This window comes from Orbilia oligospora, assembly GCF_000225545.1.
Source record: "Orbilia oligospora ATCC 24927 unplaced genomic scaffold scaffold00007, whole genome shotgun sequence".
NCBI lineage: Eukaryota > Fungi > Ascomycota > Orbiliomycetes > Orbiliales > Orbiliaceae > Orbilia > Orbilia oligospora.
The window spans coordinates 381,471-407,454 of NW_011645564.1; the positions used below are offsets into that span (position 1 = coordinate 381,471).

The following is a 25,984-nucleotide window of genomic DNA, read 5'->3' on the forward strand; positions in this document are numbered from 1 at the left end:
TTCAATCCTATATATACGGTCCTCGTGGTTTTGTACATGTGCTGATCAGGCCAGGTCATGATCAATTCATGATCTATCCTCAAATCCAGCTGCTCTTTAATTCGTGATCTCACAATTATATATGGGCCATTAGGATTAACATTGAGTTTGCACATTTCACAACTATATCAAACGGGGTGTGGACCGCGTCTGCAATATACGAGACTAATATTGGGATAAACTCAGTAGACTTAGAGAAGATCACCAACTCCGTATGCTATATACCCCTAGGTAAGTACTGACGGTATATATGTATCGGTCTCGTAAAAACGGTATAGAGATTCTATGGTGCTGTTGGCTCAAAACTGCAACAATAACAACACATTGTTGAGCCACCGCCGCATGCGCAGCTGCAAATGGACTCGAGCTCAATTGGCAGCCTGCCTGTGTGCGTGATAATTTTAACACGATAGTTAGCGAGACCAATTTGAAGTCTGTGAATCATGGCGTCGTTCGAAGCTTTGAACTAGCAAGTAGGTCCATGCCTTGATCAAGAATCCAAGCTGAAATATCACGACAACACATTTTCATCCGCCTGTCGACATGCCATGCGCCTGCTGTTCCCCGGGAGCCCAGTCTCGTAACCAGACTTTTGTGCGGCGGCACCAAGACCAATCTTTTTATAAATTTAGTGGGTAGGCACAGAGTGAAGCTTTTCCTTGCGCAGCTACACTAAAGCTCATTTTCCTTGAAATGATCAGTACATCAACAAGTGGTATCTCAAAGGCGGGGGTCTAACCGTTATAACGTTAAATTTAGTATACATATATTAATCAGGAGCAGATTATTGTAACTTTGGCATACGTAGGTACCTAAGTAGCAGTTATCAGGGAGTTGCTAGGGACTGGTTGACCTTTTATCTTGTAGTGAACTCAAGAGTTCCAGTCGTTGTCAGGTTTAACCTTAAAACGCAACGGCTCGGGTTGCCACGACATACCCTAGTATCCGTGGAACCTGAAGTGCACTCTTGGTTAGACATTAACTAGTCACAAGCGCAATATAAACGGGGTGTATTATTCTTGGAGGGATAAGATTCTAACCACCATCTATATGTAAACTAGAATTTGCGGGGTATAAGTAAACGTATAAACTTCGCCGACCTGAGCATGGAATGCCGTTCGGAGGAAATGGCATATATGTATATTAATGACAATTGGGGTGATTTTATATACTAGGAACAGCATCACTCCATGACTGACGACTAGGCACTCCACGTATATACGTATAAATATTCGATCGATGGTTTTTTTAGAAATGTTCTGTTAGGTCGGGATATAAACCCCTAAATGCGACATTTGCAGTGATTTAACGCTAGAGTCGATACGGAGAAGGTCGATAGATCAGACCTTTAAGCTATTTCATATCGGTCTGTTAACTTATAGTGTTAATCATAATTCAAAAGACCTCAGGCCAGCTAAACCTAACTAGTTCCTAGCAACGTCACAAAGGAGTCACTATGAGGAGCGTGTTGGGAAGTATGTTGGATTTTGGGCGTTGTGTTGGATCCACGAGTCCCGAAACTGCGATCAATCATGACGAGCATGCATGCCATGATCCTGCTCCTGTAACGGGGTATACACGTAGTTGTGAAGCTTAGTACCGGTACCGATATTATTAAAGCGGGTTGACTTGCTAGTTTTATGAAAGTTATTGCCTAGCGATCTATATCTATAGGCACACGGGAGACTTTGTCTGATACAAAAAGGCTTGCGCTTGGTTGTAAGTTGGCGAATTACAATTAATGTGCCCAGGAATCCAAAAGACAGTTTCCCCAGGCAGCCTGAAAAGACGCCAAACTGTTGGCTTGAAAGGTATGGATAAATTGCAAAGGTCTACGTACGCGGTTGGACTCTGACTCTTATGAGGTCTTTTATATTCCCCAGCCGTCTCTTGGTTCAGTACAAAAGGTCTATAAATTGTACGAAAAGTCGAAAGATAGGTACAAAAAATCGAATGTTTGTTGTTTTAGTTTGAGAAGTTTGATAAGCGGGTGACGGCAGAGCTCTGCCTTGAACCCTCGTTTGACCTGTTTTGTCCACTCTTTCGACGTTTGTCGTGCCCAAAATTGCTGCATTAGACCAGTGGTAGCCCGTACGACAAGGTCAGGGGTTTAAACCTTGTTCAGGATCTTTAAATTGCTTGCGATGCTTTGCCATGCATATGCGGCTAGCCGTAGCGAGAGAGGATTGCACTTTTGGCACCGCCGTTAACGAGTTTCGAGACAGAATTTATGTTGAAGATTCTTGAACTTGAAGGTTGGCAGTCGATTGAAGTTCGAGGGATGTTCCGACGCGTGGCTGTGACTAGGTCAATGCTCTGCCCTCCGTTACTAGGTGTACTCAGGGCTGAATGCCTCGATGCGGCGTCTCGCCGAATCTAGCAACGATCTTCTGGGAGTCAATGTAACGAGGTAGTCTGGGGGTCGCTGTGGGACCCCGCAGATCCCGCAACACGCTTCTATCCAACGTCACCATGGAACAGAGACTCAAGGCAGGATCCAAGTTTGCGAGCCTTTCGCCGCTTCTAGTCATCGTCTATAAGAGAAGGCCTTTCCCTCGATAATCTCAAATCGTCTCCTCTTCCTCTCCTCATTCCAAATTAACACCATCAACAAATATATTCCTATCAAACGAAACGCTATAGTCTACTGGAGTGTCCTGACTTATTAGCTATTATCTGGCTTCCACTGCTCTTGAATTGAGCTAGATAGATACAATTATCCAGAATTACTTGTACAATTTCATATAAACCCCCGGACCGCCTATCGTCAATCTATCGGTATACTCCAAGATAATATCGTCAAGATGCAGCGAATTGACGGCTATACTTGCTGCGGCATCTACTACATCCCCGCTGGCACCTACACCCCTCAACCCCTCCCGCTTCTGAACCTCACTACAGAAATCACACTAACCCCAACTTACTCGCGCACGGTCTTAAAACAACATTTCAAGAACCCTTCCATAACAGAGGCCATTTCCGAGGCTAACTATGTCTTCCCTTTGCATACCACTCAAACAATCACCTCCTTTACTTGCCATGTTGGTGAGGATAAGGTTCTGAACGGTATTGTACAATCAAAACCGAAGGCGAAGGCTACCTACGATGCTGCAGTATCTCGCGGGGAGACTGCGGGTCTTTTGAGTTCCGCCGATAGCGATGTTTGGCAAACAAAGCTGGGAAATGTCCCAGCTGGTGCCTCTATCGAGGTTGTCATTACTTGTGTCGCCCAGCTGCAACATGACAGTGAAAGGGACGCGATCCGATTCAATCTCCCAACATATATTGCGTCTCGCTACGGAGCTCCACCACAAGAAATCCTCAATGGAGATGTCTCTTACAGTTACCGTGTCGGTAAACTTGGGTGGGGGTCGTGGACTGTTCTCCGCGGTACCGATAAATGGGTCGACGTCGACGGCGGAATGAGTATCAAAGTTTTCGTAGAAATGGATTCCCCGATTAAAATGGTTGAAGCTCCAGCCCATGCTACAAGGCTTAGCATGGGAACCCATTCTGCTTCCGATTCGTCTGAAGCTTTTGACCCGAAAAAGGCACTTCTTACACTGTCTGCCAAGACCACTAGTCTTGATAAGGATTTCGTTGTTTTGGTCAAGACTGCTAGGTCTGGGCACCCATCTGCTGTCGTCCAACGTCATCCTACAAAGGATACAGCTTCAATGATGGTGACCCTTGTGCCAAAGTTTAACATGCCGGTCGCTCGTCCAGAAGTCGTATTCATTTGCGATCGTTCTGGTAGCATGAGCGGAAACGAAACTCAGCTTCGAAAGGCGCTCGCTGTTTTCTTGCAATCCCTACCTGTGGGCTGTAAGTTCAACATTTGTAGTTTCGGTAGCTCCCACAGTTTCCTTTGGTCGAAGTCAAAGACCTATAGCGAGGAAACACTTAAGGAAGCTCAAAAACACGTCGCTGGGTTCGAGGCGGATATGGGCGGTACAGAGATGTTCCCTCCAGTCAAAGCAGCTGTCGAGCGTAGGTATAAAGATGTCAATCTCGAGCTCCTTTTGTTGACAGATGGTGACATTTGGCAACGAGACCAGCTCATGGATTATGTCCGCGAGCAGTGCAAGGGCAAGACAGTTAGGATGTTTACCTTAGGCATTGGTAATGGTATCTCGCATGCTCTTATCGATGGCCTCGCTACTGTTGGTGGTGGTTATTCGCAAGTTGTTCAGCTCGAGGAAAAGCTAGACTCCAAAGTCGTTCGTATGTTACGTGCTGCGCTTGGCCAGCATGTAAGCGACTATACACTTGAGCTTTCCGGCTCTACTACTACTACCACGTCCGATGAGGATGAGTACGATATGCTCGGGGACGCAGAGCCAGAAAAAGTAATTATATCGGGGAAAAAAGAGAGAGAACCGACACCGGAGCCGAAGAAAATCTCACTCTTTGACACTTCTGCTGAGCTAGATCCTCCACCAGAGTACGAGAGCAAAGACACCGATGAGGCTCGTTGGGCCCATCTTCCCCCACTTCCGAAACTTCCAGCCAAGATTCAATCACCAAATGTAATCCCACCACTATTCTCGTTCAGCAGGACCAACGCATATGTAGTTTTTACTCCATGCCCGAAGACCTTCCCCAAAGTTGCTAAGTTACAAGCAAAGACCATCACTGGCGATATCCTGGAACTTGAGATCCCCATCTTGAAGATTGATGATGGGAAAGATGTCTCTCAACTTGCCGCTCGAAGCTTCTTGCAGGAATTAGAAAACGGCACGGGATATCTTCACGAAGGTCTGCTCAGCGCTGAAGGAATTACTAAAGACAAGCAGGAAAGCAAATGGGACGAGATAATTGAACGTGAAGGTGTTAGATGGGGTGAGGGATTCGAGGTGGCTTCGAAATGGACATCTTTCGTTGCAATCGAAGATAAGCCTGGGAATGTTGTTGAAGAAGAGGAGACTATTAAGGTTGCAACTGACGAAGCGGAAGGCAGTGAAAGGTACGTAAACTACACCCCCCATCAGCAATATCATCTTTAGGACCCCCTGGCCATAAAACGGAAGAGGGCGGGGAGGAGTATGAGGGCGCAATTGGAAAATAAGGCAATGGCTAAAAAGAAATAGGTCTCGATTTTCGCGACGGAAAATGTCCCCCACAGGTATGGCCTCGAACCCTAGCTCTGCTCTTCGCCCCAAAGCATATAATGCCACAAACGACCTTGCCGATACTGCGACGGGATACCGTCGTGGTGGATCTATGAAGAAAAAGAGTATTGCGCCGAGTTTCGGTTTCTCTGCTCTAACTCGATCAGCGAAATCTGCTGGTGAGTAATGAGAATTGTGGCTGATTCCTCCCCGTTGTATTGTGTTTTTTTCGTCTCTAGTCCAAAACCAGGGCGGCTTGATGGGTTCTACTGGGTCTGAATTGATGGATTTCGATTTCGACTCTTTCTTGCAAGAATCAGACCAAAACACTTATGGTCCAGGATTCGCATACTCATCTCCCGGAGGTATAACCCCTTACGATTCTTGTCTGGCATCTTCAGAATATTCCACTTTTCATGGCGGCTTTTCGTCGATCAAGGAACATGGTCGTGTTGGGTTTCATCCTATTTACCTAGTTTCTTCCCTAGGGTCTCCTGTTTACAATCCTACATCCCCTGGCTATACTCCTACCTCCCCTAGTTACCATCCCACTTCCCCCCCTTCTATCTCAAAGTCTCCGCCTTATACAGGATTTTATCCTCCTGTGAGATCGGGAGTCCAGCACTCGGTGGCATTTCCGCAATTTTCTCCGAAATCCCCTAATTATAGCCCTGCTTCTCCTTGCTATTCCCCGACATCACCAGTTAGTACGCCAAAGGCAACTCCCTACGGCGAAGCCCAGGGACCAGAAATCGCACAGACTTCCTCATCTGATCAAAAGCGGAAACGAAGACTCGCGGATAATGGAGACCAGGATGACGCCGTTTCTAGGAATGCGAATATTTGGAAGTTTAATAATGGTTGCACCGTTCAACCGTTGATTTTCATAGTTTCTGGTAAAAAAAATTTTGCGTATTGGTGCTAACGATATGTCTTTATATATAGTTACTAGCATGTTTGGCAGTAGCTCTGGTGGGTACCCCATGAATTTCCCTTCCCCTGTAAATCCCAGTCCGGCTCTGCAGTATCAATCGGCCATGGCGGCCCCTCCGTTTGCGACAGCAAGTTATCAGTATAGAGCAGCCCCGCCCCCGCCCCCGCCCCCGCCCCCACCTTCAGGGTCAATCTACATGCAGGCTCAAGCTCAATCAGCCCCGCCTCCACCGCGGGTGAGTGGGCAACGAGGTATTGTATTAGAAGACTATCAAATGCAATTGATGATGCTGGAGCAGCAAAATAAAAAGAGACTGATGATGTCTCGTGCTGAAAATCCCATAATGATCGGAGGTCCACCGCCGCCGCCGCCACCACCACCCCAGATGCTGCCTGGGTTCTCAACTGGACCGCCGCCGCCACCGCCGCCGCCGCCACAGAGCCTTTATGGAATGGCTTCTCCGAGGCCTCCTAGCCTCTGTGCGGGACAATTGCCACCACCACATGGCCTCCTTGGCGGTGTAACTTCTGGAGGCCCCTCACCCTCAGTTTACGAGGATCTCCGGCTTCCGGATTTGGATGCACTGCAATCTGATGGAGATACTATAATGAGTGGCCCGCTAACAAATACTATGGCACATATAGCACCCCCACCACCTGCTAGAGAGAGTTCCATTGCGGCCTCATATGTTCCACCTCCAATAAGGGCGGCTGCTGCACCCGGCGTAAGTTCTATAAACAGCCCTGCACGGCGGAATAGAAGTGCTAATCAAAACCCTGATTCACAGCTTGGTAAGCCACAGATCCCTATGCCCTCCTCCTCCTTCTATGCGCCCCCGCACAAGTCCCAAGACAACGACGAAGAAGAAAATCTAGAAGCAGAAATCGATACCCAGTTGGCCCAAATTGGGAACGAGGTTTTCAGATTAAGCTACCTAGCGCATAGCATCGATCAAGAAGTTGAGAAGCAGAATCGGTCGATTGATAGATATGACGACAAAATTGCTAAATTACTTGATGAAAGTGAACATTGTGGAACTGACAAACGCCAAATAGTGTATTCTGCCTCCCGCCAAAAAAGCAGTGCTCCTATGCCTCCAGGAGGCTCAGCGATGTACGAATCCCCGAAAGAATTAAAAAAAGAACGCTCAGCTTCGTCCTCGATAATGAAGAAGAGTGCTAAATCTTTTGCTCGAAGGTCCGCATCACCTGGATTTGCCAAGGCATCCGCGCCCGCTCCGCAATCACTTTCTGGTGATATGGGTGACGAAGAAGACGACGAAGATATGGGATGCGACTTTTTGGAAGAGTCTCGAAGCAGCGTTAGAGCTGGTACCCCAGTCGCTGTCGGAACAGCGGAAGAGAGGATTCACGGCCTTATCATGCTCCAGTCGTTTGCTGGGAGTTTTTCGACGTCAGATAAGTTGGCTTCGATTGTCGCTGCCAGCTTTAAGGGAGCGCCTGCTTCGGATGTTTTGAAGAAGCTGAAGGAGTTGGCGCAGACTTTGGGGGTTAAGGAAGAGATCGTGGCTACTTGGGCCGCAATATTAGTGTTTGAGAAGGGCGAGGGACATGCCGCTGAGAGGGACACTTGGGAGTTAGTTGTTGAGAAGGCGGTCATGTGGGTCGAAGGGGAAGGAAGTGGTGATGATGTTAAGGAAAAAGTTAGGGACGTCATTGGGGCTTAGGTGCTTTGGCAGCCTTGATTGAAGTGCATATACCCGTAAATTGGTCTTGTTTCTCCAGTCCTAGCTTTTTGGTTCATTATGGCTTGGGACTATTTCGCCGTTTCGTTCATAGTTTTATGAACCCAAAGCTATTATCAAATTGATTAAATCAAGTTTTACACTAAGATCCGATAGCGAATTCGATATCCAAAGAAGTGATTAGCAATGACATTCAACTTCCAAATGTTTATATCAAACTACGCTTTAGTTTTTACATGTGATATCCATCGCTGTCAATATGTTAACAGCCTCAGCACTCCCTACTTGATCCTGCGTCCATATGGGATAGGCACAACACATATTTGTATATACAAAATGGTTACAGGAAGCGACCCCAGACTAAGGAATTGGGCTGTGGTGGTTTACGAGACCAGGCTGGGGTGAGTCTTGTAAACCAGACAGCATGGAGGGATTGTTCCTGTGCCTGGATACAGCTGACCGTTAAATGTTACCGCCGCGAGGGTACCCACCTAGCTAGAACTGGGCATCGATTACATCAACTTACAGCAGTTTCACGAATCTCAGACGGCATGTCTTAGAATCAAAGGTGTGGTAGAATGTTCCTTAAACCTTGGCAAGCTTAGAGCTACAGGCGACCTAGAACAGGATTTTTTTGTCACGGGACTCAATTAAATGACTTTATAATATAATCACATATACGTATGCCGAAAGGCATCAGGAAGTAGCCTCTACTGCGCGCACAACTTGAGAAGGTAGTTTGTATCCAAACTGCGTAAGATAATGTGGCTGAACAATGACAAGGCAATGCAACGGGAGAAGAAGTGTGTTTTAGTTTATTTCAACTCATAATACCCATCTCAATTCTATTCTAGAGCTATCAGTATCCAACAAACCGCAGCCCCCAATTGTAGAGTCGGGGCCAACACCCAAGATTGCGACCAGCCGTTTGGGGAGGAAGTGTTCTCGAAAGGACCCGAAGGACCAAGCTAGGAAGCTGGGTGTGTGTTGCGAGTCTATTTCGGGTAGGTTGCACAACACCATACCAATTGTGTAACCAGACACTCCCAGATTTGGTACAGATCTCCCTGAACCCGTTTGGTCGGAACTCCTGCCGGGCCTTACCTTAGTTCAACCTCAGTTCAACCTTTCAACCTCAGCCCAGTTTACAGTTTACAGTTTACTGAGCTCTGAAAATCCGACAGAAAAGGTCGACCACTATACTTACTATATAAAGCCCAGCTCCAAGACTCACTCTTGCGGTGCTTATTTCTCTAGGCATTTTATATATAAATACAGTTCTCCACTGTCTCTGTTTAACTACTGCAGTTCTTCGGGTTCTTCGTTCAATTCTCTCCACGGCATCCCTATTTTCCTTATTTTTATCGGCTGAGCGAAGTTTGCTGGCAAGCTTTCTAGAATCTATTCCATTAGAACACGAAACTCAGAACCTCTAAGGAGTTTTATTTCTTAGCATAACTGGTTACGCTGGTCGTATCAAACAGTACAGCATTTGATCATGAAGTCGGCGATACTTTCAACACTCCTAGTTGGAGCTTCAGCTTTGACAGTGCCAAACACTGGCCTCTCTGAAGCTGGCGATCTAAATAGGAGAAGTGTTCCCTCGCGGCCAGACTACGTCTATTACCCACAACGGCCAAACCAGCCTCCTAAAACCTACCAACCACCCAGGAACACCAACGAGTTCGTACCAGAGGCGGAATATCGTGACGCTATCCTTCGGGTTCACAATGAAGTCCGTGCAGCTCACGATGTACCGGCAATGAGATGGTCTCGAGACCTTGTAAACTATGCAATGGCCAACACTCCCAGCTGCCAGTCATATGGTCATACAAGAACTCTGCAACAGGATGGTATTGGAGAGAATATACTTTATGGACAGCAAACACCGGAGCAGATGGTGAGGGAATTGTGGTATGATAAAGAGTTGAGATTGTATGATTTCAATCGACAGGGGTTTTCGGGTGCTACTGGGCATCTTACGCAGATGATCTGGAAGGGTACAACGGAAGTGGGATGTATGGTTAGGAAATGCCCCTATGGTACATATGTGAAGTGTGATTATAGAGGAAAGGTTAGTGCATATTGGAAAGTTTAAACTCATTGAATTCATGGCTAAATAGCTTGGGTTTTAGGGAAACATCATCGGTCAGTTTGAGCAGAACTGCAAGGCTCCGAAGAACGGATACAATTCTGCAAACAATCAATACAACCAATACAACCAAAACTATCAGAGCAACAATCAAAACTATCAAAACTACCAAGGTGGCAACAAAAATTACCAGAACCAACCCAGTCGGAATAATCAAAACTACCAAAGCTACCAGCCCGCCACTAAAAACTCGAACTATCAATCGTACTACTACGCTAAAAGAGGTAATACTGAAGAAAATTTATACCAGCAACCTGGCGATAAAAAGAAGAACTGCGATAAATCGAAAGCTGTAATCGACAAGAAGGTCGAGAGTCATCCGGAAACTACTCCAAGCTACGAGCCCACGGGGTACACAAGACCGGTTTATAGCACATTATACGAAACAGAGAAGGACAAGGTATATGACATTACAAATCCAAATAACTTTAATATGGTGCCTGGGAGGACGTTCCGGAACATTGTTTACAAACAGAAGTAAGCTCTGGTACCTCATGGATTAAATAAGGGTATGAATATAGGCGCTGGGTTTTGGAGATTTTATATTGTAGTATAGAAAATCAATTTTAGTGGGTCTCGTAGGCCTGTATATTGGCCCGAGGGTTTAAAATCCGGCCACGGCGTCCACAGCTATCAAATAGGATTGTCTTTATGGAAGACTAGTATATGGGCCCAACCCGAGTTCGCACACTATTGATCAGTAACACTATCTAAGCGATATTTTGAGATATAACCTTACATAAATCTACACCTGCGATAAGTTTTGCATCATAGTATTGGTTTTTTTGGTTTGGAGAGATGAATGATATCAGTACCTCATTTTCTACATGGGGGTCAACCTACCTAGTCTAGTAGGAAATAGATTTACCACATAAACAACACATTTACGTAGTCTCGTATTGCGGACGACATTTACCCATGGACGAAGCTGACCTAGAAACCTAGCCTAGCGGTCGATACTAAACCACAGAAAGAAATGTACGAGTGTCATTCGATTCGAACGTTGTGGTAAATGTTACACAAGTTTTGAGTGTATGGTTAAAACGCCGGGTAGACTAGTTGCCCCAGAAGTTCCTATGGCTTGGCGTGCCAGTTGCTTTGGACCCAATCATGATACCACGTACCTTCTTCATAAGAACTTTTTTTCATCTACCCCAGATATTTTGACGTATCTTCTAAAATATCCTGAGCGTTGATTTGTTGTACCAGGGTGCAAAATCGAGTTTGCAGATTTAGTGTATTTCGGTTCAACACGGCGGTGCTGGCTAGTTATCGGGCGGCAGTATACGATTTTGTTACGAGACTGTAATTCTGCCTCCAAAAATGGCTGAGGTTTCCATAAGATTGACACTGTGCGACAGCCCAAGGTGATGTTCTGTCGTGCATATGCAGGGTTGAGAGTTTGGTGCTCGAGCTGGCCGTTGAACTATGGGGCTAAACTAAACTTAGCTCTGGAATGATGGGTCTCCAAGACTCGGCTTTTGATGCGGCTCCACTTGGAGCCGCCAAGGACACCAGCACAACCCACATTTCCAGCTGATGACGGATTAAATGTCTTCGGATGCAAGGACAGTTACATAGTACACGGAATCACCGGTATCTGTGTAGATTTTGAATGTCATAGCGCTGTAGCCTTTTTTCCAACAGCGATTTTTTTTACGCAAATGTCACTTGATTGTATTTCTTTTTCCTGTCCCAACACTAGTGTCGGCCCAGGTGCAGACACGTCTTCAGCTCGGGTGCCGCTCGCAAAGAGCTTGTATGCTAATGCATTGGGAACTTAGGATGTGAGACCAATTCCTAACTAAGGGCTCAGAGATAAAAGGAACATAGGCCCACATTGACTCGCCCTATTTTTTTCTATTTTGCGTAGTTTGACGTGGATTCGTGGTTACAAGCATTCAGTCTGTGTAGACTCATATATACGATTGCTATGCATTCCTTAAAATATTTCCTCTTGGCTACGGCCTTCGTAGCTCAGGCATCCGCTACAACAAATCCTACGGCTTGTAACGCTGACAACTGTTTGAGAGGTATGTGAATATTGTATTTCTATATAATCAGCTTATTGGCTAAATTTAATATAAGCTAGCTAACAATTAGTTAAAAATTTAGCGCTGCGAGGGCTCTCCAGCAAAAGCTACGCTCAGGTTTCTTCCGATTGCTCTAAGTATATATATAGCACGGTGGCACTTGAGGTTGTGTATGTTCGGATTGATTACCGTCTTATAATACATAGTGGTTGGCATACTAACTGTGCCGTTGTAGTACGGAATACGATACGACAACGATACCCGTACGGGTAACTTTACCAACCAACATTCCGTACACCACTACCGAGGAAACTAGTTTCGGGGTAGAGACCAAAACCGAATATGATACCACTACCGAAATTAGTTTCAGGAATATTATGGTGACGGTCACCGGCGAGGCACCTGTACCGGCTCCTACAGAGAAAAAGCGAGCCTTGAAAGAGAGGCATTGCACCGGCACTAGCCCTCTACCTTCATATGCTACGCCGTGCTCTAGCGGGGTGCGATATGCTAGTGCTTGCTCCTGTCTTGGAGTTCCAGCCAGTATTGTTACCATTGCAGCTTCAACTACAACCTCTGTTGTTACCTTGTATAACACGGAGACACTCTATGCCGCAAACTCGGTTGCGGTTGATACAGAATATATCACTGTCCCCGCTGGAACCGAGACCAAAACTATAGGATCGACGGCGACTATCGTCTCCGCTAGTGCAACTAACACTGTGTTCGCACTGGTTGAGGTTGAAGGCCCTCATTCAGATGGTCGACTCTGGATGCCCCAGGTTATGCCCTGGTGGCAGTTCTACTTCGCTGATACTTCTCATCCCCTAGTTCGGGATTCTGACGGAAGAGTCTATTTTGGTCAACTGGGTGCTAGATGGTACGCGTACTGCGAGCACGGTTCGACGACAGCCTTTTTTGACCCTGGTGAAGGTAACGACGCAGCTGTAGTTCACTTCTACCGACGAAATATCCAAAGCAGTGCTGGAGTAGTGCTATTGGGCACAGAGCTCTATTGTGACTTCGGCGTAAACGAAGATATCAGCTGCCATTGCACAACCCCCGAAGGCGAGTGGAAAGATTTCATGTACGGACCTTATGGTCTTATTCAGCTTTCTAAACAAGGCTATCAATATCAGTCTGGTGAGGGAAAACTCGTGTTTAGGGCGTATAGACCCAGGGTTGGCGATTACTGTGGCCCGGAATCTGAGTTGAATGCGGTTTGTCCACATTACTGGGACCCTAATAGCTCCTATAGCTATAAAAAGAAGAGAAACTCTAAGGTGTGGAAGAGTCGATTATCGGACTGAATGTGAAGTGGCATTTGATATACTTAGTATTGCTGCTGGCTAGCTACCAGTAATTGATAGTAATATAACATTGTAATTAATATTACCTAGTTGTCTATTCAATTGTGTAATCTCATTACAGTGATTGGCTATTGGACCTGCTAAAACACCATCACCTATCGATTTCAATTTTCTGTTTCATTGGCATCCGGTTGTCTCCTGCACAGCCCCCCGCCAAAGAAGCTATCCGACTTTTGGAAGGGACGGTCAATTGGTATCATGAGATTCGGTTAACCTTTCTATAGAACTGTAAATTTGTAGATGTTTCTACTTTAAAACGAAGCGAGGATCTTGAATTTGATTTGTTACAGCGGTGCCTTGTAATAAGGCCTAGGAAATAATTGGCTAAAAACTAGCCTACCTCAAGCTTTTTACTCACATATCTCTCCTGCGACTATTGACTTGAGAAGGTGCAATAGGCTTGGGTTTATAAATTCGGTCATTTGACTTCCGTATATATCGCGATTTATTGCAAGCCCGATGGAAATAGTCGTACAAGCGTATACAAAGTATTATACTACAAATATAAGTACCTAGTTGTACTGAGGCTACTTATCGTATAAAAGAAAGCCCGGCCCCCTTATATGGGCCTACTAAATTACTGGGAACGTCTAGATAGCTATTACTTGATATGGGACCTTTAATTTTGGAGATCTTTTTTGATATACACGGCCCAAAAAGCTTTTTCTAGCAAGAATGTAGGTGGGAGTTAATTGGTTTAGCAAGCTAGCGCTGTAGGATGGGGAGTGGTGTGCATGCGGAGCCTGACCATCAAAGTGCATGTAGCCCTGCATATATATAACGCGCTCTTGATAACGTATAACGGGCCGAAATGGACAAAAGTTAGCAGCCGTGTGTATATATGCATGACGTATTTACATATGAAAGTTGAGTTGTATATATGCCATCGACGTACATACATTTTTTTTTTTTTCTAAAAGAAAAAGTAATGAGAAGACGAATAAGATGTAAAATAAACAGCTTCTCAAAATAAGCGAGAAAATTTAATAAAAGAATTAGTAAAGAAATAAATGAAAAAATAAGAAGGAAAATAAGAAAGAAAAATAAGAAGAAATTCAAAACCCCCCCCGCCTTTTTTTTGAAATATCTTGAAAGCATATATATCTGCAACCCAATTTTTCACATATATAAACGCCTTACATATCCGTAGGGCTCTAAAATGGGCTTTTGTCCGTTTTGGAACTTTATATAACGGCTCCATAAAGCGTATGGCTATGAAGAAGATGATACCGATATCACTACCAAGATAAACCACTACAGCACTATTACAAAATTATCATACTATAGTAGTCTAGCTGTTTATCTTGTGCTACTACGAAGGTGGCTTTTGGTTCTCGCACGAAAAACAAACTGATGTGCTCATATATTAATATTATGCATGGGTACTACAAATTACTTGGGCGTTATGATGTCAGGCAGGTGTTTGATTGGCTAGAAACACAAGCGGCCCTCAAGGCGGGCTGGGAACTCGAGTAGAGTTTAAGCAGGTGAGCTTAGTCAACCCAAGTTTCGGTTACACTAGAAACCGTAGCCTTGAACATAGTCTAGGTGCCAGTGGGCCCAGACTACAACCGATATATGCTTCATTTGACCAATGTATAGACAAGTTTGTAGATATTGATGACGAACTACGTCTAATAAATCTGCTGATTCAATGTGTCCCGCTTAGTAACCTTCTACGATCAGAAGACTTCTTTAACATGATGGTCGAGTTTCGTCACATGCACATGTGTAGCTCAGGGATCTTCTAGTAATTCTATTAGTTTCCTCAGAATATAAGTAAATAGTGATTTTGCCATTTCGTGTCCATTAATTACCGCCTTGCAATATAATATGGATCCAATACTGTTAGTATAATTCCAAGGCGTATACATAAGAGCCTATGCACGGCGAGTATGATTGATCTTCTTTCGTAACTTCTTATCGAACTGCAATAGGGAAGTAAGTCTGTCGGGTTATTATTCATATTTCAATAGTTAATTTTCATTCAATTCTCCTGGGCTATATTAGTGCACCCAGAACTTGATTTGCGCCTCTCTTACAGTACAGCCTTAAACTCGAAAAATCGAATCGAGGAGTCATGCCTTGATTCCTGGACTACTTGGTCCCGTGGTGTGAATATAAATTCTTCTAAATTCTTTTTAGACTTTATGATGCACTTTTCCTGCAAAATATAAAGACGAGATAGGTAGTGTTAAAACTCCTCATAAGTGTTCAGTCTTTGGCCTTAAAAACAATTATATCGGAAAGATTTAACTATTAGAACCTGATCCTCAAATTTATCTTATTTAAGTGTGCACAAAATCTATTTTGCATAAATATTACAGTAGAAACCGGGAATCTCTGAAAGCTGGAGATTAAAGATCAATCTTAATTCTCAAGCTCCAATGCCAAGTCAAATTTACAAAACCGCGGAGGACTGGCGTGCTTGCCTAAGACCCCGTGAATGTGAGTACAAAAGCGGGGTTGGGCTCTCAGAAAATGGTATCATTACTGCAATTAATTGGCTTACATGTTCTCGAAAATTATAGCTTGTGATGATATGTCTAATTATCATCATGGGGAAAGCAACTTCTTGATCGTAAGTCTTTTAATATAATACGCAAACTCTGCAATTTTACATCCAGTTTGTCCTAGAGTTACCTCAGCCGATTATTCGCGACTGACAAATAACTCTGGAATATTGTAGTGGGCAGTTGGAGAACCTAAGAGAAGCCCATATATAAAGTTTCGGGATTATACTGGTAACCCGGACTGGGAAGAAATATCTCAAGCCTTAGCGGCATGGAAGGAATATGCGCCTAAAAGTATGGATGAACAGACGCTCCAACAACGTAGCGGCCACAGACTTAGAAGTTATTGGCAGCGTGAACTACGTCAAAGGTGGGAAGCTTCTCGGTTTCAGGCGGAATATGAGAATCTCGACATTACATATGATCCTTGGAAGGACGATACTGATGTAAGTCTTTGAAATTGTTTACTACGGCGTACAGCAACTTGCGGCTGCAGGAAGTAGCCGCTACCGGAATAATCTGGTATCCAACTTTCAAATACTAAAACTGGGACTTCTAGAGTGCCGTTTGGCGAGCGGACATGGATGAATGGTATCCTCATTACTGCAAACGAAAAAATATCGCGCTGCCGAAGGGCTACTATACTCTCTTGACTCCAAGCCAGCTTATGCCATGAATTATAGGATAAGTAGTTTTTTGTCCCAGTTGCAATGTCAGAACTTCCTTGGCCAATCAATCTGTGGTGTGGACGAGAAGAACGAATTTGGTTATGAGAATCTCTATGAGGTAGTGCGATATTAAAGGGTTGCACCGCTAAATAGACCCTACGGCTAGGGGATGTATCGGGTTTGACTTTTTAAATGGTTTGATATGTGTATTTAAATCATAATGTCACTATAGTAACTATTCCATTTAGGAAAATTAAGGAAGGTGTTCATTGATACGACGATTTATGCTTATGATTTGATTGTATGGATAAACCTAATGTTTTAAACTTTCGACAATGAGAAAGGTCTTACCAACCCAGACCTAGTCGGCCGTTCAGCTTCTAGAGCTGAAGCTAGGCTATCATAAATCAAATTGAAGGTCACTTCTTTGCTTTAACCATAACTATGAGACTGAAGTCAACAGGCCTCTTTTTTGAGTCTTTCGACGGGGGTAATGATTATATTAATTAAGGGCTGCCATTTGTCTGATTGGCGCACTGAACTTTATAGACTAAATGTGATGAAATTTACACAAGCATCGCCTCTTATTTACTGCCGTTAAAGGCAATACAGAGTTGTCTAGCTTGCTTGTTCTCTATCGGAGTTGATCTTACAATCTCGCCCTAAAAAGCCTTTCTTTATTGCAATTTGACCAATAGATTTTATGAAGGGAATAGCGGTCGTATATCACGAACGATTTTAAGTCCATTGTTAGCTTAAATAATGCCCCGTTTACGAGTAGTACGGTCTTGCGAATGACTCATGGGTATTTAGGTATAGATGAACAAAATAAAATGGTAGACAACCGAGCTGCAGAGTAATAAATTGAGTGCAGTTCCGATAAGATTGTGGGCTTAGAAATAAAAACTAGCTGTGGACGCAAAACCCGATACGCTAGATCATCAAGCCGAATTGAAACTAATGCAAACTTTCTTTTTAGGTAACTATCTGTTGCTAGCACGCTCTGTATCGAACTAGACTTCGCAAAAAATCATTTGATATCTGTGATTTTACAACGAAATGATTAGGTCTTGTAAAAAGCGGTCTAAGCCGCCTCATTAGATAGACTTTAGATCATTTTATTGGTATGTGTTTGCGATTATTCCCTTTGAGTTTGAACTTTGTATATCGTCTCTGATAATATCCTACAAATAACTTCAGATCGTATGTTTTTATGCCGGGCAGTTACGAGGCGGACAGCAAAACTGAACGATACTTGACTAGTAAATTTAAAAGCGAAACTTATTGGTACTTACGGCGTGCTACAACTTTATCTAGTCTCGTTCTCAGACGCCGGCTAGCCACAAGTATTCTATATTATCAGTACAAGAATACTATATTATATTCATCTTTCCGCCGCAAGGCAGTCTCGTAGACACCTTTTTTTCACCTTAGGTTCCAAACATGCAATAGAAGCTATCCAAGTGACTAGTTCAGGGTAACGGTTTGGTCTGGCATATGCTTACGGCGACATAGCACTAGCCTGATTGTCATTATATTCAAGTTTGATTAATTAACCAAAATGAATTACAATTTTTCAGGAAACCCAGAGCCATATCAAGATCTGGAAGAGGATGAAAGGATGTTTCGGCATCTTGCCGAGACTTATGGTATTATATCCATTTGGTAGTGACACATACCAGATCAGAGCATCTTCTCATTTTTCGGGTTAATCGAATGTATTAGAACCAATTCCAGATCTAGAAAATGGAAATAACGACTTTCCACCTTTTGAGCGCTTTCTGTACGACCCCTCTGTAGCACCCAGGCTTGAGTATAACGACGAGGCTCAGCAATCCCAAGGTAAGACAGTTTGTCATATATATACCACATCGCTCCTGTTAAACTCCATGGCAATAATAAATTCATCAGATTGTAATATTTTTGATGAGACAGACCCCGGACTTGGACCCAACATCAATCGGTTTTGGGGAAATATTGGAGACCCCGCGAACTGGGCGGGCCCACGCGAACCCGAAGTGGTTCAAATTACTCAATATGCACCACTTGTTTCACCGTCTCCACTACTTCGTTTACGATCTTCGCCACTTCATTCACCGTCGTCGCCATCTCTTTCCCCATCTTCATCACTCCTTTCGGCATCTTCATCACATCATTCAGCATCTTCATTACATCATTCGCCATCTTCGCCACTCCGTTCATCATCTTCACCACTCCATTCACCCTCTTCATCACTCCGTTCACCATCTTCACCAGCACGTTCAACGTCTTCATCAATACGTTCACCATTTTCATCGGAGCGTAGAACGATTAAGGGGTATTCGAATCGGGGGGTAAATTGGAACCCGGATGATATCCCTGCCGGGGCGTATTACGACCCTTACCGTATCGGCCGTGAACGTGTACCTCCACCACGTTCACCTTCATCGTCATCTTCACCCCCGCCTCTATCTAGCTATCTAGTTGAACCCACTCCGGAGAATTCCGATGAAGAAACAGGATTAGAAAACAACTCCGGGGATTTTGGCGAGGAATATCAGAATGAAAGTGACATTGATATTCCAAATATAAAAGTTGGGGTGAATTATGAAAACCAAAGCGATGTGGAGAGGCCTGTAAAGCGCACGGCTCGAAGTATGATCGCAAGCTGTCCAAGTATTTTAATCCACAAAGATCACAGTGCTTACACTCTTTTGATAGAATCGGTCCCAGTCCAAAGCTCCAAGCCGGGGAGGAGCGGAGGCAGGCTTACATACACACTCCAGGAAAAAAACTTCTTAATCGTGAGTAGTTCTTGACCTAGTGCTTCCAGATAGCATATACTAGTACTGTTGGAGCTGGTATAGTACTTTAAGCTGATGCACATATATTTTAACGATACGAACAGTGGGCTGTCGGTTGCCCATCTGATAGCCCTACACTAAAATTTACATCATTCCGCGGGGGGGTAGAAAGAGTGGACTGGCCCCAGATATCAAAAGCCCTTGATTTGTGGATGCAAGAAAGGTACCCGGAGCTACAAACACCAACCCGCAAACCCGCAACTCTTCAGGAACAGTGGTCAAGGCCCGAGCAGGTACCGCGAGGGAGGCCTAAAAAAGTTATCAGAGTTAAGGAATGTTGGGAGGCGCTTACCAACCCGAGTATCCTAAATAGTACAGCCACGCCGTGGGATGACACAAACGAACTTGTAAGCCACTATTCATATGTCTCCCATGATGCTATGGCCTTTTTATACTCTTCCCATCCAGCGGGTATTAACTGAATTATCTACTTAATTTTAGAAACAAGACCGTCAGAGAATGGATAAATGGTATAAAAAGAATTTCTAAAGACTCTAGTTACATTACGAGACCAATTTACATTTATGATGGGGCCTCTAGCCACCACCTAAGCGGTTTGTTTGCAATTTTCGTCAGTGCACACTCGCATTCGTTTCAACATTATCGCTCTTAGTATATCCACAAACCCAAATCTATGGGTCTATGTGCCATGGTTATGAATAAAAGCTTGGAAATAAATTGAGATTTAAACGGGACCTCCAAAATACTATTGATTCCCCTAACTACCCTCTATTTCAACAGGTTTTCGCTCTTCTTACCTTAGAAGGAAGTACATTCTTTCATGTCTATTTGGTCGGGATGTGGCCTTGTTGTAAAGGGAGCACAATAAAAAGAAAAGAGGTAATAAGAAATAGTCTTCAGATCTCAGCGTGTTAGAATCAATGTAATATTGAACGTTTTGTTGTTGAATAGGTTGAAAATAGTTTACTATTTCGCAGCGAGTGTCGCTGAAATCAAGGTGATGACATCTAGCTCGTTCTTAAACGGTTTTGGCCACGTGGAGGTGATTCTCAAGGTCGAATAAGCTAGATAAATGACATTTAATATTTACATAATGCGATCCAAGATTTCTGTACATGCTATCGATAACGCACGTCAAATACCCCTAAAGAGCGGAATTCTTAAAGCTATTCAGGTGCAAAACAGTTTGAACTTAGTTTAGCTATATGTCAGGTGGTTGGCATGTTGAACTAGTTTTCGGGGCACGGTGCGGCGCTCCATCAATCGGTTGGCGTATAGATTATAAGGTATATCAGTAGCTATGTTAACAAAGTTTGGGGCCCACCCGCAAGGCCCTGCAAATCTCTTGTCTTACCCAGAATTGAACAACATCACTCGAAGCGAGGCTATCAGATCCATGCTCGCATGTATCCAAGTTGTAGCCAAGTATAGCGCTATCATTGGATACGGTACGTACAAACATCAGCATCAAGTGATTGTGTACGTTCAATAGTTCAACCGGCTATCACCAGTGTTTTGGTGATGTAACATGATAGAAATTTAAGGTTAATGGAACTACTGATACTAATACTAGCATAACGTCTTTTTAACAATACCTTTGATACCGATATGATAATCATATGATGGTAATAAGCTGTAGAGAAGGCTTGGTAATTGGCTTGACTCTGATCAATAGATCATCGGAACCAAGTTTTGATTCGTCTTATAAATTATGCTGTAATTTTTGTACGTTTAAATTTGGTTTCACAAATAGACCTATAATGTGACTTGATCCTAAAATTTTAAGTTCCTCATAAAAGCTTATAGAAGTGCTATAGAAAGCAATCCGAGGCTTAGACGATCGCTTTGACGAGCCACCAATCATCTATTTATCTAGAAGAGCTACACAGGTACATAGATTTTGGAACCGATCAAACCAGGCATTATTTTCCCTGTCTTGCGTAGGGAGAACAAAGATGTTGCAACGTTGGCGTTCATTCGTTCATTGGTGCACAAGGTGCTTCAATTACGCTCGCAATAATCCAATAAAATGTTAGCATAACGTGTCCGATGCTATAGCACTAAATAGTCATATCTTATCCACCCACTAATGAACTTCTCTATCATGATATAAGACGATCATTCTTGACGACATCATTTATTTATATTAGTCCCTGCATCCCACCCCCATTCCATAAACACATCTACATTCGATCAAGACAGACTTTTGATTCGAAATAAGGCCACAGTAGTTAATGAATATTATTAGCCCGTACTTAAGATACCCCACGTGCGTTTACTAGAGTATTGAGAATCAAATAGGTGAGAACACGGCCCAAATTTTGCACCATATCGATCATTCATTTCCTTTCAGGGCGCTCTTTAAAAGTTACAACGCTATGGACATCGCAAACTCTAGACAGATGCACGTATTGGGGCTACATGAACAAGTCATAATTGAGATCTCTTGTTCAATATAAGTCTAGAAATTATAATACTAACCTATCTAGAACACGCATCTTAGTTCCGAATTTCCGGGCCGTATAACTTCAATTGTCAACACTTATTATCGAGAGTTATAGCGGGTAGCCATGAGTTTACTTCGATACTCTGAACCAGAGGATGAGTATGAGTATGTGAATGAATCCCAGATCCATTGGAGTTTCAAAGCGATCTAGAGCTTATGTATTATGCGGCTTAGGCCCCCTCCGGCCCAAGGACCATGGCCAAGTCGACACCCGCAGACCGAGCAACAACTCGCATACCCCCAGGACGCAGAATGTCACTTGATTCAACGTGCTCAACCAACTCTTGCAAAAAATGACAGTGCAACAAGCACCCGGTCTTCGTCAAAAACAGCCCAGCGGTATAGCCGAGAAGAGAATAATTTTCTAATAGTGAGCTGCCATGACCAGCTATTTAAACTACCTTTCTGATAAAGTCTAGACCTCTAATATATCTTTTAGTGGGCCGTTGGTATGAAAAACATCATAGGGAAGCACTCTTTCGGAAGAAATTCGGATGCTTGGGATTACACTGCGCAAGCAATGTATGCTTGGCTTCTGTACAAATATCCTAGAAATGCCATATTACGAGGTGGGCGCACATTGAAAGAGCATTGGGCTCGAACGAGGAACGATAGGTCTTTCGAGGCATCGTGGGAGCAAGACAACGGTTGGGGAAACCAGGTGAAAACCCCTTCATCTTTTTGGCCGCTATGATCATTTTGTTCAATCTCCATAAAAGATTTCGTTTGATGCTAACAAGCAGAAGGGGCCGGTAAATGATCGTAATGAGATGACTACGTGGTACAAAGACTACCCAAAGCCTCCATAAACCGGACTCCGACACGCATTATGAGCGCCCAGCGGATATTTATTTTCAATTCTTGAAGGATTCCCAAGTTCCTCTGCCGATGACAGATTTCCTATTCTATACAATCATTGACTCAACCCCAAATCTAATTTGTTGTCATTTGCTTTTTTATTCGGCGGGGGGTTTTTTTTTGTATCCAGCGATTAACGGCTCCAGGTCTTTACTTTCTCTAGGTACAAGAGCCTCCCGATTTCTCGCATATTGGCTTTTTTATCAGTGGCTATTTAGGTTCTGCAGTCGTAGGGCCCCAAAATATTCCTCACATCTTAGTCCTTCTTTAAAGCGACCTCTAAAATTGGTGTATAAGTTTAATGTAACCTTAGTCTCTCTATAATTTCTAACTTAATTGTATGGACTAAGATTTCACGAATTCAAAAATATAGGGTCCCAGGTTAGCCAAAGATTTCGCTAACTATGTGGCACCGCCCTTCACTCTAGCTCTCGTTCCCGGATTTAAACCTTCTTTCGAATTTCGAATTCTCTGTAGTCTATTCCATTTATACACCCTTATCCACGCATTCAAACCGCAGCTTTTTCTAGTCCTGAATCCAGGCACTCTTTCTGCGCTTTGAATTTAGATATAATTATCTCGACCATGTACATGTAGGATCTTGGGATGAGAATCTACCGATGTATCTATCTAGGTGGGGTAGAACTCGAGGATAGTTTCGTGCGTACCCGAAAGAGTCTTGATAAATGTATACATGATAATCATGGCTTTATCGTGGTAATTTAAGCAAGTTTGAGATTCTACTACATACGCCTTTAGAGCCGTTCAAGTTGCTTCATAAATACAAATTACTGGCTCAGTTCTGAGCGAAAGGCGTCGGTATATTGCCCAACCACCTTGTTTAAAACACACTTCTTTCGAGACCATCCCCCAATTTAGTCTGCGGATATTCCTAAACTGACCATCAAGCATCTGGCTCCCTTCTTCATGAATTGCTGAGTGGCCAGTCGCTCCATAAACAGCCCCCCAGAAACAACACCCGAAGACATCCACGCACTCTTAGGGAAATGATACATTTGGACTCCCAAGTTATAAAATGAGGTAAAAATGGAAGACAAGCAATTTGACCTATTATTTGAACCTATATGAACCGTCTGCCCGGGTTACCGATACCAAGCTTGTGCTACAGCAATCAAGAGGAAGATATACCCCAAACTTGTGGTGAACTTAGGATCCGAAAGGATAGGTATTTACAATTGTCGAGAAAATTAAAATTCGAATAATAAAATATCATACAGTATAGGTAGACAAAGAAGAGAAGGATCTAAGCCACGAATACGGAGATGAACCAGGCTCATGATTATTGTATCCAAAACAGGTTGCATTGCAATCGAGACAGAGTATATCAAATATCAGCATGCTATAAAAACCAACACGTTGTAACTTTAAATGGAGCCGGACTGTTCGGGCTGAACAATTAAATAGAGCCTCTTATCAACCAAGCCCCCGAGCTTTAAGACCGAAAAGACTTTTTTATTGATATTTAATATCATTCAAAGCTAAGCGGTTAATACTGGTGTATATTAATATATTATAGTAAGAGACTGGCCTGACTGATCAAGCAATGGAATCTTCGGGTTAGCTAAGGTGTTGCATGTTAAGAACATTCAACCTTTTGGATCGCCTTGCTCCACATTTGACAACACGGGCATCTAGAACTCTCAATTCTCAATAATGTTTAGTGTCTCTTAGTCCCCATCAGCCTCAGAGTACTTGAGGACTCGAAATTTTTTGAACATGGGATTTTGAGGCATTAGCCAGCTAGCACCTGGGCTTGTATATAGCACCCCACGTCAATCTACAGATGCTATCATAAATATTAATTGAAATAGGTATGCACGTATGCAGCATTGCCAATTTGGGATAAGTGTGATATCTGCACGGGAAGCATCCGAATGCAATATCGCGGCCCAGCTAAGCTAGTTATGGCATCGTCTTGAAGAAACCTTGTACAGTTTGTGGCACACAAGGCACATAAATACGGAGTAATTGAGTCGGGCCGCGCTCTGATAGATAGAGCGAGCCCCGCAATGTTAATCCGGTATCTTGTCTAGTCCAGGACATGACGCATCAATACCTGCATTTGACTCTCGCGCGTACATAACCCCACTATATCCACTTCAGCTCGAACTTGCCTCTGACTTCAACCACTACTCTCGCTAAAGTCTTCTAAGGGACGATGTACACGGAGTGTGGGGATATCATGTGCGGCCATGTTAGCCACGTGAAGGAGGTAAGTGCTGGCACATTATCATAGAGGACTCCCCGTCAAAAACCAGACTATGCAAAGGCGATTAGGTGAACAAATTTAGGCCTCTAAGTGAGTACGTGTCGCACTCAATGATGTAAGATAACTCCTTCCCGGTAGCCAGCATCCAGTAAATTCGAACAGTATGGAAGGTAGGACCTGTCGTCGGGTTATAGTTTACCTAGCCTTGCTTTCAGTGCTTGTAAAGCTCGAAGTCAGATCATATCGGCACGTTCGGCCCAGCGGCAGTAAATTGGTGAACATATACTTCAAACTGATTGACTGTTGTACAATTGTGGTACTTGGTTTGTTGTTCATGTGTTATTTTGAAAGGTAATGGATTTCTAGTTCATCGTGAGTGTCTACCCATTTTTTCTAGATATTCTTGATGGTTAAGTATCATGGTATCAAGGATTGTTTTTATTTCGGCGTCCGATACCATCAATCATGATTCGGGCCTCTATTTTATAGTAGAATATGTATTCGGAATCATATAAATTGTATTAAGATTGTCTAAAATGCTGAAGGTAAGCCGCAAAATTTCTAACGCTATCACGGCTGTAGAAGCCAGTCCTATCCGAATAATATCCAGTTACAACAAATCAAAACTAAGAGAAATTTCATGTGGTGGTACGAAAAACTCAACAAAGAAACTCCAAACCAGGCGAAAAACATGATCCAAGCAAAATTGACAGAAGAAATGCAAGGGATGTAGGAATAGAAGACAAACATGGTACAAAGATAGGAAACTGCGAAATGGGAAGAAAAAGGATTTGCTGGAGCGTTCGTGGCAACGTATTTCCATTGCGGGCGAAAACCTCTCCAACGAATTTGGATTTGGCCATTTCTACTCTTTCGTGCTATTCGCAGACGCTATCGAATCGATGTAGGAAATTTGTTGCAAAGAAACTCCGTCGCTAAAAATGAAGATATTTTATGACAGTGCTGTGGCGGTAAAAGGTCGATATATTACGCCGTTCTTGATTGTGTATGGCGGTGTGTAAGGGAAGATGTGGTGTGCTTTTGACACCCTTGGTGGAAAT

At 43.5% G+C, this 25,984-nt stretch overlaps 5 protein-coding genes across 5 annotated transcripts; all 5 read left to right on the forward strand.

Annotated features, from left to right (window-relative positions):
* Nucleotides 1-2,843: 2,843 nt before the first annotated feature.
* On the forward strand, nucleotides 2,844-7,771 carry AOL_s00007g107 (uncharacterized protein; the record flags this gene model as incomplete). The annotated part of the gene is made up of 5 exons (XM_011120008.1): nucleotides 2,844-5,005; nucleotides 5,130-5,329; nucleotides 5,390-6,046; nucleotides 6,096-6,808; nucleotides 6,872-7,771. The coding sequence occupies 5 exons, from the start codon at nucleotides 2,844-2,846 to the stop codon at nucleotides 7,769-7,771; spliced, it is 4,632 nt and encodes a 1,543-aa protein (XP_011118310.1).
* A 1,516-nt stretch (nucleotides 7,772-9,287) lies between these two features.
* AOL_s00007g108 (uncharacterized protein) lies at nucleotides 9,288-10,422 on the forward strand (the record flags this gene model as incomplete). Its single annotated transcript, XM_011120009.1, has 2 exons — nucleotides 9,288-9,863; nucleotides 9,925-10,422. 2 exons carry the CDS (start codon nucleotides 9,288-9,290, stop codon nucleotides 10,420-10,422), a joined length of 1,074 nt encoding a protein of 357 aa, XP_011118311.1.
* A 1,452-nt stretch (nucleotides 10,423-11,874) lies between these two features.
* Nucleotides 11,875-13,284, forward strand: AOL_s00007g109 (uncharacterized protein; the record flags this gene model as incomplete). Its single annotated transcript, XM_011120010.1, has 3 exons — nucleotides 11,875-11,974; nucleotides 12,057-12,144; nucleotides 12,210-13,284. 3 exons carry the CDS (start codon nucleotides 11,875-11,877, stop codon nucleotides 13,282-13,284), a joined length of 1,263 nt encoding a protein of 420 aa, XP_011118312.1.
* Nucleotides 13,285-15,731: 2,447 nt separating this feature from the next.
* On the forward strand, nucleotides 15,732-16,315 carry AOL_s00007g110 (uncharacterized protein; the record flags this gene model as incomplete). Its single annotated transcript, XM_011120011.1, has 3 exons — nucleotides 15,732-15,792; nucleotides 15,876-15,925; nucleotides 16,034-16,315. The coding sequence occupies 3 exons, from the start codon at nucleotides 15,732-15,734 to the stop codon at nucleotides 16,313-16,315; spliced, it is 393 nt and encodes a 130-aa protein (XP_011118313.1).
* A 1,771-nt stretch (nucleotides 16,316-18,086) lies between these two features.
* On the forward strand, nucleotides 18,087-19,857 carry AOL_s00007g111 (uncharacterized protein; the record flags this gene model as incomplete). Its single annotated transcript, XM_011120012.1, has 6 exons — nucleotides 18,087-18,174; nucleotides 18,251-18,367; nucleotides 18,461-19,159; nucleotides 19,226-19,308; nucleotides 19,413-19,715; nucleotides 19,810-19,857. 6 exons carry the CDS (start codon nucleotides 18,087-18,089, stop codon nucleotides 19,855-19,857), a joined length of 1,338 nt encoding a protein of 445 aa, XP_011118314.1.
* Nucleotides 19,858-25,984: the final 6,127 nt, after the last annotated feature.